General features: G+C 33.6%; 4 protein-coding genes across 4 annotated transcripts in view; 1 reads left to right on the forward strand and 3 right to left on the reverse strand.

Moving 5' to 3' along the window:
• LOC113498294 (protein TAPT1 homolog) overlaps positions 1-13771 on the reverse strand; it is a 30591-nt gene that overhangs the window by 15434 nt on the left and 1386 nt on the right. The window lies entirely within an intron of this gene.
• Positions 2-3206, reverse strand: LOC113498291 (cullin-5-like). Its single transcript, XM_026878256.1, has 4 exons — positions 2930-3206; positions 2285-2846; positions 553-2183; positions 2-195 (listed from the first exon to the last, which is right to left on the reverse strand). The coding sequence occupies exons 1-4, from the start codon at positions 2936-2938 to the stop codon at positions 58-60; spliced, it is 2340 nt and encodes a 779-aa protein (XP_026734057.1). The 5' UTR covers positions 2939-3206; the 3' UTR covers positions 2-57.
• Positions 3319-4421, forward strand: LOC113498301. Its single transcript, XM_026878268.1, has 3 exons — positions 3319-3540; positions 3722-4143; positions 4226-4421. The coding sequence occupies exons 1-3, from the start codon at positions 3452-3454 to the stop codon at positions 4399-4401; spliced, it is 687 nt and encodes a 228-aa protein (XP_026734069.1). The 5' UTR covers positions 3319-3451; the 3' UTR covers positions 4402-4421.
• Positions 7484-11271, reverse strand: LOC113498298 (CREB3 regulatory factor-like). Its single transcript, XM_026878265.1, is given in 9 exon segments — positions 7484-8397; positions 8489-8605; positions 8720-8734; positions 8737-8969; positions 9146-9161; positions 9164-9346; positions 9564-9750; positions 9864-10342; positions 10345-11271. Coding segments are annotated over 9 exon segments (1515 nt in total). The 5' UTR covers positions 10535-11271; the 3' UTR covers positions 7484-8302.

Consider the following 13771-nt stretch of genomic DNA (forward strand, 5'->3'; position numbering starts at 1 on the left):
ATTTCCTGGGTAAACAATTTATTTGATTTTGTTCATTTACGCTTGCAATAATAGATTTTAGGCCATATATATAAAAGTGTTGATATCTTCGTCGTCCCGGCGCATGTATTTATGTTCAATTAGCCACTCTAGCTGCTCCTTTATCATCTTCTTTGATGGCAAGAACATGTTCTTCAAAATTTCGACCAGTTCACTCTGCAAAAATTTAAATACTATTAACTGACTTTTCGCTGTTTGCGCGACGTCAAGGGACCCATATGCTAATTACGGATTCTTTATCGACGTCGCTCTCTAATGTATTTAGAACAAGAGTAACTGCAAAACTATGGCTTCTTCTTCACAAAGTAAGTAGTTTTCGAACATTAGGTCAAAACAACGCAAAAAAGAACCGAGGTCAAGCTTTTTCTGTATACATTGATTGTAATATAAAAACACATATATTAATAGGCTGATTTCGAAAAATGATTTACTAAGGTATTGGCTAACAATAGTAACATAAAAGATTACCAAAAATGTTCAGACTCAGGGCCAAAAGAAAAGAATATGTATTACCTGTAGAGCAGTATTTGTGATCCGCTTTCTCATTTTAAGAATCTTTATAATGGCCTCTTGAGTCCTTAATATCCGAAGTTGAACAATGGAATGATTATCTTCTATTTGAGATCGCTCAGTGCTCAGTTGAAGTCTACCAATCAAATTAATTTTACCTCTTCGCTGAGGTTTTCCATTCTTAACAAGTGCAAATTCTTGATTAACCCAGAATGTTGTATTTTCTGCAAAATCTTTAGGATTTTGCACTGCTGGAGCATAGCATAGTAACTGCCTTTTGAGTTTGGGAAAAGCAACAAGAGACCATAGAGTCCTCCTTAATTCTGGATCAGGAAGTTCAGTGGCCAGTCTCAAATTTTCGTAACTTATCTTTTCCATAGGTCTTTGATTCCATGCAAACAAGACCGCCATTTGAAATGTAGTGACATCCAAATCGAATCTACCAACGGAATTCGCAAATGTTATAGTACCATTGCTCATATGATGGTACCACTGCAGCTTTCTCCCAGAATGTTTCTTCTTATAAAAGTCTTCAACTTCAGGTATGTAGTCTTCTAATTCTAATGGAAGGCTTACAGTTACTCTTTCAGATCCACGGGCCCAAGCACCAGCATTGAGTATTTTTATATTTATAGCATCATGGCGGGTAGTATCAGTTCTAAATTGAGTGTTAAGGTCTTCACTGACTTTAATATCCTGAAACATTCTTGCCAGTTTGTTAACATAATCAGCAGGCATACCCACCTCTCTGAGCCACTCCACCATATCTTCTTCTTTTTCAGAGTCTGCACTAGAGTCTAATATTAATCTTCTGGTTAAATGAGCCTTGTGATATCTCATAAAAACATCTTTGTTTTCTATATATTTTAGAACTAACAAAACATCTTTTAATCTTGATTCTATTTGCTCACTTGTCAAACGCTTACTGAGAGGTGTCTTTCGTAGTAACATATCACAGTAATTAGCAAGGAGCTCAGGACATTTACTTTCGGGAGCAGTGCCTTTGGTTCCTCTTAGTAGAGCTGAAGATGGCAATTCCAACTTGAACACAGTTGTGTCATTGACCACACATTTGTAAGCTTTATCTCTGGCTGTCAAAAATCGAGGGTCATCCATAAAGGCATCTTTAGCTAAAGAACTAAACCGCTTGAACAAGTCTAATAAACGTTCTACATACTTTTCTGAATCAGAAGTAATTATATCAGCAGAAGCTACCATGTCTGCCAGCCCAGCAGAAACTATATGTGCCTCTAAATCTCTAAGTATGGGTGTAACTCCTTCTGGCACCCTATCAAGCAGACGGAACATAAGTTGTAACTTTTCAGTTTCTCCAGCCTTGATGAGAGGTGCACTCTCTGCAAGTAAAGTAGGTAGATGTTCTCCAATGAGTACTTTCTCACAACACTGAGTTAGTGCTGCCACACTCCCACTGCCGGGCTCTAGGTACCTATGAGCTCGAGCTTCTTCTTCCTTTAGACGCTGATCAGCATACTTCATATATGACTGGACTCCATTTGCCAACAACTGTTCACTAGCTTTAAGTTTGTAAAACTCTTCTGTTGCCTGCATATAAGCAGCTTCAAAATTTTCTCTGTATATCTGAAGCTTATCCACAGAGTTCGAGCACAAATTAACTGCAAAGTAATTATTAACATTTAGTGACAGAAATTAACAATAAATCCTTAAAACATATTTATCAACATAACAAAGGTTTTTATTTACTAGGTACACTTACCATAAGATTCCCTTACACCAATTACTAGTTGTGAATCAAATGATTCACCATTACGTTCAGCTTGTACCAGCTTCATAGCAGAATCTTGTAACCTCTGCTTGATATCCACAAAAATACTTTGATTCCAAGAATCTAACATAAGTTTCCTTACTAAACTATCTTCTATGTTATTGTTGTTATTCTTTTTCTGTGCACTGGATGTATTGGAAGTTGCCACTTTGCTTACACTATTGATAGAATTTTCTAACTGTCGAAAGGGAGTTGGTAAATAGTTGCACTGTGTAAAAAACTTGCCCCATTCTGCGATATAAGCTTTTAGCAGAGCTTGGTCCTCCCGCTGAGCTAGTACACGATTTTGGGCCTGCTTAATATACATCATTATATCCTGCTGTAAAGCATCTCTTAATTTGTATGGTCCTCTTTCGTCCCAAAGGCAGACAGAGTGAACAGCTCCAAAGAGATCTTGCCATTCTGTTTGCGTTACCGGTTCTTGCTTCAGAAGCTTCAAAACTATAGGGCGCATAGCAGGCCATTTATCCTCAAAAGTGACTTGTCCTTTATCCTGCGAAATAGCACACGAAACATTTATAAAATCATTACTCATTTTTCAAGCATATCATTACTCGTAAAAGCATGAAAATACACCTTTAACATGACTTCAATCAAAATATATACTCTTCACACGAATACACTTTTCATAATGAATTAACTCGGTTATATTTTACGATGGTTGGTATTGGTTTGGTTCATGGTTGAGTAGACTAGCTTATTTCTACGTCAATATACGTGAAAATATCAAGCACTCTTTAATGAATTGACTAAAATTGCGTTTATAGTCGAATGAACAAATAGATCATTTTCTAAAAAGACCAAATTATTAATTATTTTTGGATCTAGTTATTTATCACAATTGAAACAAAATATTGCTTGAACCTGAATTAATTATATTGATCATAGATTCATTGGTGCATCACTATCCGAATTTTAGCTTTACTCACATACAACATTATATGGGCGTAGTCTATGGCTTTGCAGTGGATTTATGTGACACTGACAACTCCGTTCCATGACATTTCACAAAAAAAACATATAGTCATTCCTAAAGCAACATACCGTATTTTCAAAATTCGATGATAAATTTCTGCTACACAATAAATATTTAGTAAAATGAGTAGTTTTGGTGAGATAAATGAACCCTCGAGTAGGACTGCTTGGGAAGATTGGGACGATGGTCTTTACAGCGAAAATCTAACAGAGTGAGATTTCGGCGTTTTAAATGCCTGCCAAATTTTATACAACAGATCCTATTAAAGTCTAATTAAACTATTTAATTAATAAATTATTTCTATTATAGTACTTGGACTTACTCAAAACTCAGAACTTTGTCGCCTATCCGCCAATATTTGACTTTTTTTATTTTATATCTTATTTTTCCAGGTTGCGCTTTGACAGAGAAATGGAAGTTCCTCGAGATATTAATACATTCATCATATTAGAAGGCAGATACATCTATGACAGCATTAGAACTCAGCATAACTTAGAGCTCATAAATACTATTGCAGATGTTAATTTACGCTTGTATAAAACTAAAAAGCTGGGCAACTACGTTTGCGTGATCAGGAATTATAGTTTAGTGTTAAGCAGTGAAATAGTTGAGCTATTAAAGAAATATATAAATATCAGTACAAATGTTGTTGCAATGTTAACAAAACCACTTGTGGAATACCAAGTTGCTGAGCTTGTAACTAAGGACTATATACTCAGGAGTCTATGCACAAGTAAACAGTTATCAAAACCTATTAACATAGTATTCCCTAATTTGGAGCAACCAAATATTATTTCAGGTATTTCTGCAGGAGGTAAGAAAATAATTTGTTAATAACATTTAGTTTCAAAAATTTTGATTATATAAAAATTAAACTTAATTTTTATTATTTTCAGTACTTTGTTGGAGGGAAACCATGGACCAGCCTGCAATTGCTGTAGTCTGTTACATAGAACATCCAGAAGAACAACAAATAAAAGAATTGTATGATTTATTGGAGAAACTAGATGTTATACCACATGTGGAAAACATACACAGAACCAATTTAATGAACTCAAACTTATACATTTGATTAAACTTTTACTATATTCATATGCTTTATTATTCACTATACCACCTATCTTATGAAATAAAATATCTTTATTTTTAACATATAATTTCGTATCAACCCATTTTCAACCTTACTTTGAAAAAGATAAACCAAAATAAAACATTTGTGAAAAACATTCCATGATTTATTTTTCCTCATAAAATATAATTTGAAGTCTAATATTTAAGTTTAGTATAATACACATAGGTTCAAATATAGGTTAGCTTGACTACAAGTTATTTTTGTTTAAAAACAAGTGCGAGTTGAACTCGTGTGAAGAGGGTTCCGTACGATGTTACCTATCATGTTTTTGGAGTTAAAAAATATGTTCTCCCACACATTCCACCTGCAAATGTAAGTTGGTACGCACAATATTGAGTGATTTACCATGTTATTTTAATATCATGGACTTCTTGCAGGTTTTCCTATAATCTAATCTGAATACATTTAAGATCTTCTCAACAAGACCTTTCATTTTACATGCCACACGATGCAGTTTTTAATTTTCCCCTTCCCCCCCAAAATGACCCCCCATATACAGATTTCATCTGCTCACGTCACACCTCTGTGTTTGGGTCACAGGAATTGATATGTGTACCAAATTTCAACTTAATCGGTCTAATAGATTCGGAGATAATTGACTGTAAGCGACGGACGGACAGACACACGAGTGATCCTATAAGGGTTCCGTTTTTGTATTCAGACGTACAGAACCCTAAAAACGACTGTCGTTAGAGTCCAAGCCTGTCGCGAGGGATTTCACCAACATTCCAAGTAACATGCACAGAGATACCCAGACTCAGGACAAGAATTCGTGGATCACAAATGCTTGTGCTATGCAGGAATTGAGCCTGTGATAAGTCACGCTCAATGGGTTTGGCGTGGTGACCTAACCAGTCGATTAAAATATCCTGCTGTTATAAAACTAGTTCTTTGTATTGCTGGTGTATTTCAAATATGGCTAACTTTGGACTTAAAATAAGGCAGGGTAAGAAATAACGACACATTTCTTTCTAAAAGTAATACTTAATATCGTAAAAGTTTATTCAACATTAATACATTAACATAAATTTGACAATCAATTAAAAATATTTAATAAAGTAAATAATTAAAAGTAACAGAAAACTTATGAATTATACAAATAACCACAGCCTATTGGATCGCAGACCAGTTTGAGTTTGGTTTTATGTAACACAAATATGCTAACAAATAAATTTATAGATAGATACGCCATGTAAAAAAAACACTGCTTTTGTTATAACACACAAGAATCTGTAAATTTAAATCAACAATGACAACAGATTGACGAAAATCAACAAGCCAACAAACCAAGTATATGTTTATAATCGTCTCTAGTAGAGGTATTTTGTCAGCAGTTGTAGCTGACCTTACTAAGATAGGACACATATTTATTATACTTCCAATTCGATCTCAAACCTCGGCTATCCCTATAGGGGTATCTTTCTACAATGTTGTACTTGGCGACTTTCTGACATGGCCTTTAGGTTCCTATTTATTGTTTGTACTAGGCCTTACAATAACACCTCCATCAAAACATTTGGCTGTACTATAAGTCGATAGTTGACGTCTTCATATTCAACAATTAATAATTCTCTACAAACTTGAATAAATAATTTTGTCTGAATAAAAAATTGTACTTGACTGGCCTTGATCAAGAAAACTTTAACAATATACTATTCATTTTATGTGATATCATATGAATGGTCTCTGCAAGTATGCCATAGTACCGTCGACAATATCTACAGTAGCACTTCGATATTGAAACCCTTGTTAGTTGTTAATTCTTGCATACCCTCGACCGTAGAACATATTATATTTCATGTTTTTAAACAATAAACAAAGATAACAAGGATCTATTTACAACTAGACTAAATACAACTATTAACGACGATATAAAATCCGAAATACGATCACAAAATATATATAATTGGAGTACATGTATACTTAACTAACACTAAAGAAGCATTATGATTGGAGCTTCAAAATGCGTAATGATAAATTAAAAATATTCTGATAAGCTTACAAAGATAGATTAGCTCCTATCCTGATTATATTTGAGGTATCGTATGAAGTGGATAACATTGTGGATGTAGTCTACCATAGATCTAAATACAGAAAGTGATATTTTGATTATTAAAGAAGGTCATTTGAAAATTGTTAGTAACTATATTTAAGTTATATTATAAGTCAACTATTTTAGTAATTTACGTATACAATTTCGAAATTCACTGTATTTTGCTGATATAGAGTTCATATTTCATTACGTTTACGGCGCAACATTAAAATGTTCCAAAATAGCTTTGTAATTAACGTCTATTTCAGACTATTTCACAATGTTATTCACTTATAAGCCTGATTATCGGTATATGGCGATCTAAAACTGATATTGCATAGTACATAACTAAATTAATTAAATGAATGAATAAATTCGTTTAATTTGCCAGTAGATTGATATGAAGGACTTAAAAATAACATACTTCTTATTTAAACGATTTTTACGACTAAATATATAATATTCTATAAGTATAGGTATTGCAGATCGTTTGTAATATTAATAGAAATTATAACAAAAATAAATATATTCTTTTATTCACAAAATATATATAATAGGGGTATATTCCCTTCTAACATGGTATGTAATTGAATTTTCTAGTTTGCTTTTTAATTGATTTGTGTTAACGTCATAAACTCAGCAGTATATGACAAAGTAGCCATTACATTGCCCTTTAATATTTCAATAAGTAAAAAATATATAATAGCTAAGCCATTAGTTCTTATCTATCTTTTGAATACATCTAAGAATTTATATTGTGCCATCATTATTTACTTATTAAATGTTATCATCTAACGATTTTATATACGATTTCGTAAACCGATTATAAATATGATTTTATTTTCAAACTGACAAAAAATTACCTTTAGAGATTTAAATTTTTATGAAAAATATTTTAAGAACTATTTCATACACATATAAATCACCACTTTCCCATTCATATAAATATATATTTACAGGAAAATAATAAATGATAATGAGAATATAAAATGTTTTAAATATAATAACATGTAAATGTTATTAAAGCATGACAACACAAAAAAACAGTATCTGTTTATGCAATGACTATGTGTTTTGCAATCTTTTGCAAAGCATATGCATTACTATTTGGTTTTTGGTCTAGACAGCTAAAATATTTTATTTATATCTATTAGATTCATACAACAGTGTTCTATTGTATACAAAGAAGTTATGAAAGAACTTCCGACTAGCTAAAACTAAACAGAATATACCTCTTTTTAATTTTGTTTAGCTATTAGCATTTACCAGATAGAATTACTTTTATAGAAATGATTTGAAGAAGGAATGTAGTATTAGTTTTTGCTGCTTATAAATATTTATAGTGTCTGACTAGATTCACTTTCAAATTGTCATACAATTATGTAACTTGATGATAGTACAACATCCTTGTAAATAGTATGGGATTGGTACACATGTGATTTATTTGTGTAGATTACCTTAATGTTAGTAAGCACTAAAAGCACAGCATGCTATCTAAGCATTTGAGTGCTGATAGTGTTTACTAAAAACCTCGATCCCTATGAATAATATTAACTTACATATTAGACATGACACTGACACCTAACTTATGGCATAATAATAATAAATGAGGATTACATTAATATTCCCCTAGTTGCCTTGTAAAGCTTCTAGTGACTAAATCTACTCTTGTTACCATAAAAAAATAAAATTGTCTTGGACAATTGATTAAGCTTTTATATGATAGACAAACTCTCTTCTCTAAATAACTTTGGAGGTACATTGAACAGCCTTTCGTTTTGTTACTCACAAATCTGTAGTTTGAAGAAATTAAATGTCATTTAACCCACCATTATTCTGTCCTGCTCTGACTTTGTCCAGTACTTTATTGACGAATTCTGAAGTTAGGCCTCCTATTTTAATCTCTGCAATACAGAAAAACATTGTTAATGACATCAAAAGCCTTTTTAACATAATACAGTTTTTCCACATATTAAGCTATAGGTAGAATATTACCTGTGGCTGTGTTAACTATGTTTGTGACATGTGCATTCCAGTCGACATTGTTTTGAGAATTAGTGACTCGGCTGCTCAGTACTTGCTTCATTTGTGCTATTCCATTCAGGAGGCGCCCTAGAATTTGAAAATAAATATATTTATTCACAGACTTTTTTTTGTGCAAAATTGAATGCCGATTTGTTTTTATTTCAAAAGCAATATTGTACTTTATATCTTAATGATACTTACTGTGCTCCTGTTCCAACCATGCAGTTTTAGTTTATTTGCCTCATGCTGAGCTTTTTTCTTCAGCCTGCAAGCCCGAGATGCCAGTTTGTTCTTCTCTTTTCTAGTTTTAGGTCTCACATTGAATGGCAGTTCGCTAACTGGTATCATGTCATTAATCACTTTGCCTAAATTATCCAGTTCCTTTCCAATCAGGTACAATTTCCTGGGGTTTGGTGTTAGATCATTGCCATCACCTTTTCTTGCTTTTCCACTGAGAACAAGTGTATTTTTAATTAGATTGAAGAAATAGATAAAAATAACAAAAAACTCAAATAAGTGGAACACAATATACCAACAACAACCTATTAATTCAGTCTGAGTTATTATTAGTATGCAATTCTTTTGACAAACAGGTTCTGTGTCTGATACAATTGTTGATTATCTTACCTGTGCTTTATACCCTGACACTGCAACTAGGACTGAACACAGGATCAGTAACAGAGTTCAGAACATGAGGATCTTCAGATTTGTTCTTCAAAATGAGCCTTTGACCCTTGGGACCTTTTGCTTGAACATTGTATTGCCAAAAGAATCTTTCCTTCTTAGCATTGTGGCGAGCTTGCTTACTCTCTGATTCATCATTTGATTCTGAAATAGTGTTTACAAAACTACTTTATATGCAAATTAAAACAAGTTATATTATTTACACTACAATGTCTCCTAAACTAGGCCCCATTGGTTATTAGTTGGGTAGCAAATGTAGCAATGTAAAAAATGTTGTATGGTAAACTTGCAAATAGTATTTTCTGTGCAGTGTACAATAGTAAAGTAAACAAAGATACTAAGTAAGTAATAAAGCTAATACCATCAGAAGAGAGGTCTTCATATCTGTCACTGTCTTCATCAGATTCAATGTCTCTGTCATCTTCATCCTGTGAGAAGTCTCCAGTGCCAGGGCTAAGGAGACCTCCCGAGAGAGAAGATGCTGACCCAGCCTCAGCCAAAGAACTAGTAGACAACAAATGCTTGCGAGGCTCTCGGCGTTGCCAAATCTATTAAGCAATAGAACATGAAAAGTTTAAGGTTAATTTCATCATTTACATGACTAATGATTTAAAAATATCTTTGCTTAACTGTCACAATAATATAGTTCAAAATTAACAACCTGTTCCATAGTGAGGTGAGTTGGTGCCGAAGAGGAGAGCTGAGACTGTTGGGGCTTCACACTTGTTGGGTATGGAAGTAACACCGATGATGCTGGAACTGACTGCCCCAGAGCTATTTCCCCACTATATCCATCCATACGCAGCAAGAGCTCTGGCAGCTGGTTCATAGGCTGAGCAAAACTTGATGAAGCTGAGCTATGCTGACTTGTAGGAGAAAATGCAAGCTGCGCATGTCCATATGGGCTGCAGGGACTCTCAGAAGCCATTATGTTATGAGCCTGAATAGCATTAGGTCCTCGACGAGAACCGCTCATTGCACCTCCTATCTGAACACAATAGCCACTTTCTTCCGGTAACAACAGATCATCGAAATTCAAATCATCCAACAGCGCATCTGGGTTTGCATTCAGTTCCGCGAGAGTAGGTCCCAGTATTAAATCAGCTTTGTCAACTTGAAAAATATCGTCATCATCCATTTAAAGTTTTCTGCTTTAGAAGAGCTGTCCATCTCAAACGCCAGCTTATTGTACTGAAGAGTGGGCATGTTGTGATAGGAGCCAACCAAGTTGTCTTGTAAACACAGATCTAGATCTGTATTAATACCAGTTTTAATGCCAGTTACTCCTAGTGCATGTTCAAATTTCACTCTATACCTATTTATTTTGTGCATCTACTCTACAGGGTTAGCTTCTTGAGACTATTGAATGCTTATTAATAAATTTATCTTAAAATATCACAATATCAACAACTACACTACCACAATACAATGAACATTTTATTTCTACTGTAATATTGGGACAATCAGAACATTGAAAACTTCTAAATTTAAGAAAACATGATTTAATATATATTCTTTAATAAAAACATGATCTATATGCATGTAAATGCAGGGCAACAAAAAGAAATTGAACAATTTTAAATGTTAAAGTGACATCCCAATAAATACAGTCTACAACACAGTACATCTAATTTCAGACTTAGTAAATAATTTTGCATTTAGATTCAAAAGTAATCACAGAGACCGCTTACACTACTGTGACGGATAGAACATTTTGTTGATACAAGTACCTACTTTTAGGCCTAAAGAATCTTATACAACAGATTTATTTTTGAAACGAGCTTGGTACATCTAACCACATATAACTTTATTAGACATCAATCAGTGTTTGTAATAAAATATTTTTTATTCTTATTTATTAGCTGCACTCTCGCATATTTAAATTTACGAATATAGTTTTCAACTACTATTAATTTACCTACTTTATATTGTGATACGAAATACTGTGATATAGCGCTTGTGCATCGCTCAATGTCACAGAGCCTGATGGCCTACTGCCACCTCTGTTGTAGTTGAGGAAAAGAGACGCCGCTCTACACCGTGTAGTGCACTGTCACGCTTCCACTGCAATATCGGTTTCAAAACGTGGCGGAAGATCAGGGCAGTGCACAAGGTCTGAGGCAAGGACAAAATGTGACGATGCAAGTCTTCTACTACGATCAAGGCATTCCCGTCACATCAACTACGGACTTATATTCATTTATATTAATAAAAAGATAGACGTTGTTCAAATAAATTCATATAATGCGAAGATTGCAAAGTTGTAATCTCAAATCAATACTAGGTAGGTATGTGCGAATTAAATGCAAGCACGAAATTAAAAGCAATTAAGTCATGGTAAAAAATTCGTAAGCAGCTAAATTAGACTAATTCAAAACAAAGGAACTAAAACTTTAAATTAGTGTTAAAATATTAATTTTTACGCTGCCAAGTCCTACAGAGTATTGAAAATTCATCATTTCAATTAACATCATGGTTTGGCGTAACCCACTCGGTCACCCATGAAATTAAACATGAATAGAGATTTTCAATCATTTCTGACGCGACTTGGCGACTTTTAATTAATTTATATTTTTTTAACTAAAACGTAAACCATTAAACATAACAAACAACACACGTGGATAAATACCGATTATAACACACTTATACCGATATAAATTTGGAATTATCACATATTTTTTTATTATTACTTTAAAGCCTTATTTTTTTTTTAAGCATTAAGTGCGTGCGCAAACAAAATAGGTGAACAACATATTAATTAATAGCTTAAAATAAGTATAATCTTACAATAAAAAACAGGTTACAGGTTTTTGGTTACACTCACTGGCAGTTTGCCATTCGATTTTTAGGATAAGTATAATCAGCAACATTTTACTTTTGTTTTACAACAGCTTGCGTAGGAAGTATAACCCTGGCAACACTGTACACTGGCAAAATACATCGATAGATTTATGCAGATGCAAGATCTACACACAGGTTTAACATTTTCTAATAGACTACTTATCAAAACATTTCTACATAAAAATCCAATAAAAGTAGAAAATAGCTACAATGGAACACATTTATTTTATCTTAATGATCAACTGATCACAAAATATTATATTATGAAAACGTTTTACTCAATCCATAGTTACCAGTAGAACTTAAGCAATGAAAGTCAAGTTTATTTTTTTAAGTTTTTTTTCTTTTTATCTTACAGTCAATCGAATATATTTTAGTTTCTATTCTACTATATGATTATAACTATAGCTTAAGTAATACATTCCCAGTTCGAATTGCACTGATAACGCAATTATAGGCCAGCTGCCCGAGATCTTAGTCAGTCGATATTTCTAATAGAGGCTGCTTAAATACCCATTCGGATATTTTATATTCTTTAAAATGCTGGACAAGCACCAACAGAACAACACTTTTAAAACATGTCAAAGATACCAAATTACTCTGTAAATCCGTTAATCCCTTTTCACACGTAATTAACAATAATGTACTTGAAACGATCATTTGTACATAAAAATACTGATTCAATAACAATTATAGTTCTTTATAAATAGCGTAAATGTATTAGAAATTCATGTTATAATGTAGATATTACAATCAACAGTAATCAGTCGTAAAAAATAAGTATACGTGTGGGCAAGGGAACTGTTTGGTGCATTTGGCGGCAAAAATGACAACGTCATTATACTTTGACAGGCTATCGTGGAGATCACAAGTTTTTTTTAACCTATCCATGGAATAATGGCGATAGCAATTTGACAATATCAGTACAAATTGTATCTCTTGTTGCACAGACAGGTTAAAGAAAGTTATCTTTATTTGTCGAGTTTAAATATGGGATGACAAATTTAATATATATCCTTCTACTGCCATATTTCTTGGCTTCAAGCTTGTTCTTTGCTGTAGTATGATGCTTCAGTCACTGAAATAACGTGACGAACATGTCGATATGGTAAAAGGATTACATGATCAGCTCTTGTGCGGCGCTCAAGAGTGTTAGATGTCCTCAAATGGTGTCCAGACAGTTTACAGAGAAGAATTTGAGGAAGGCTGCGGGAGGCACCGGGTGCGGCGGCAGGGGTCCGCCAGCTTCCTTCAGGCGTTCGCGGTACTCCGGACACTGAAAAACAAAATAATTATAAAATTTACGTTAGGTGTTTGAATGAACAAACCGAAATTTCTCTCTTCGTTGTCGTCAGAACAGCGTTACTGGACTTTTTGATTCTAACTATACCGTTCAATCAGCTAATCAAAAACGGTTCTTACCTGGTCAGCTATACAAGGGTGGCCAGTGAGCGCCAGAACAGGCACTTACAATGGCGGCACAGCGACAATGTCTCAGCGAACTGAGCGTCCTCGCGAAGACCATACATCCTGAAGACGACAAAACGAAAAGAATATTTAGAAAGAACGTCGAACTTTTTGTGGACAAATTGTATAAAATCGATTCATGAATTTATTTAAATGTTTGGGATCGAAATGTTGGACAATAAGAACACTTACTTCCTAAGCTGATGGAAAAGCTTCTTATAATCAATCTCCTTTTCATCAGCGGCTTCGTCTTGCTCCTTC

The sequence above is a fragment of the Trichoplusia ni genome, chromosome 10, assembly GCF_003590095.1.
Source record: "Trichoplusia ni isolate ovarian cell line Hi5 chromosome 10, tn1, whole genome shotgun sequence".
Lineage (NCBI taxonomy): Eukaryota > Metazoa > Arthropoda > Insecta > Lepidoptera > Noctuidae > Trichoplusia > Trichoplusia ni.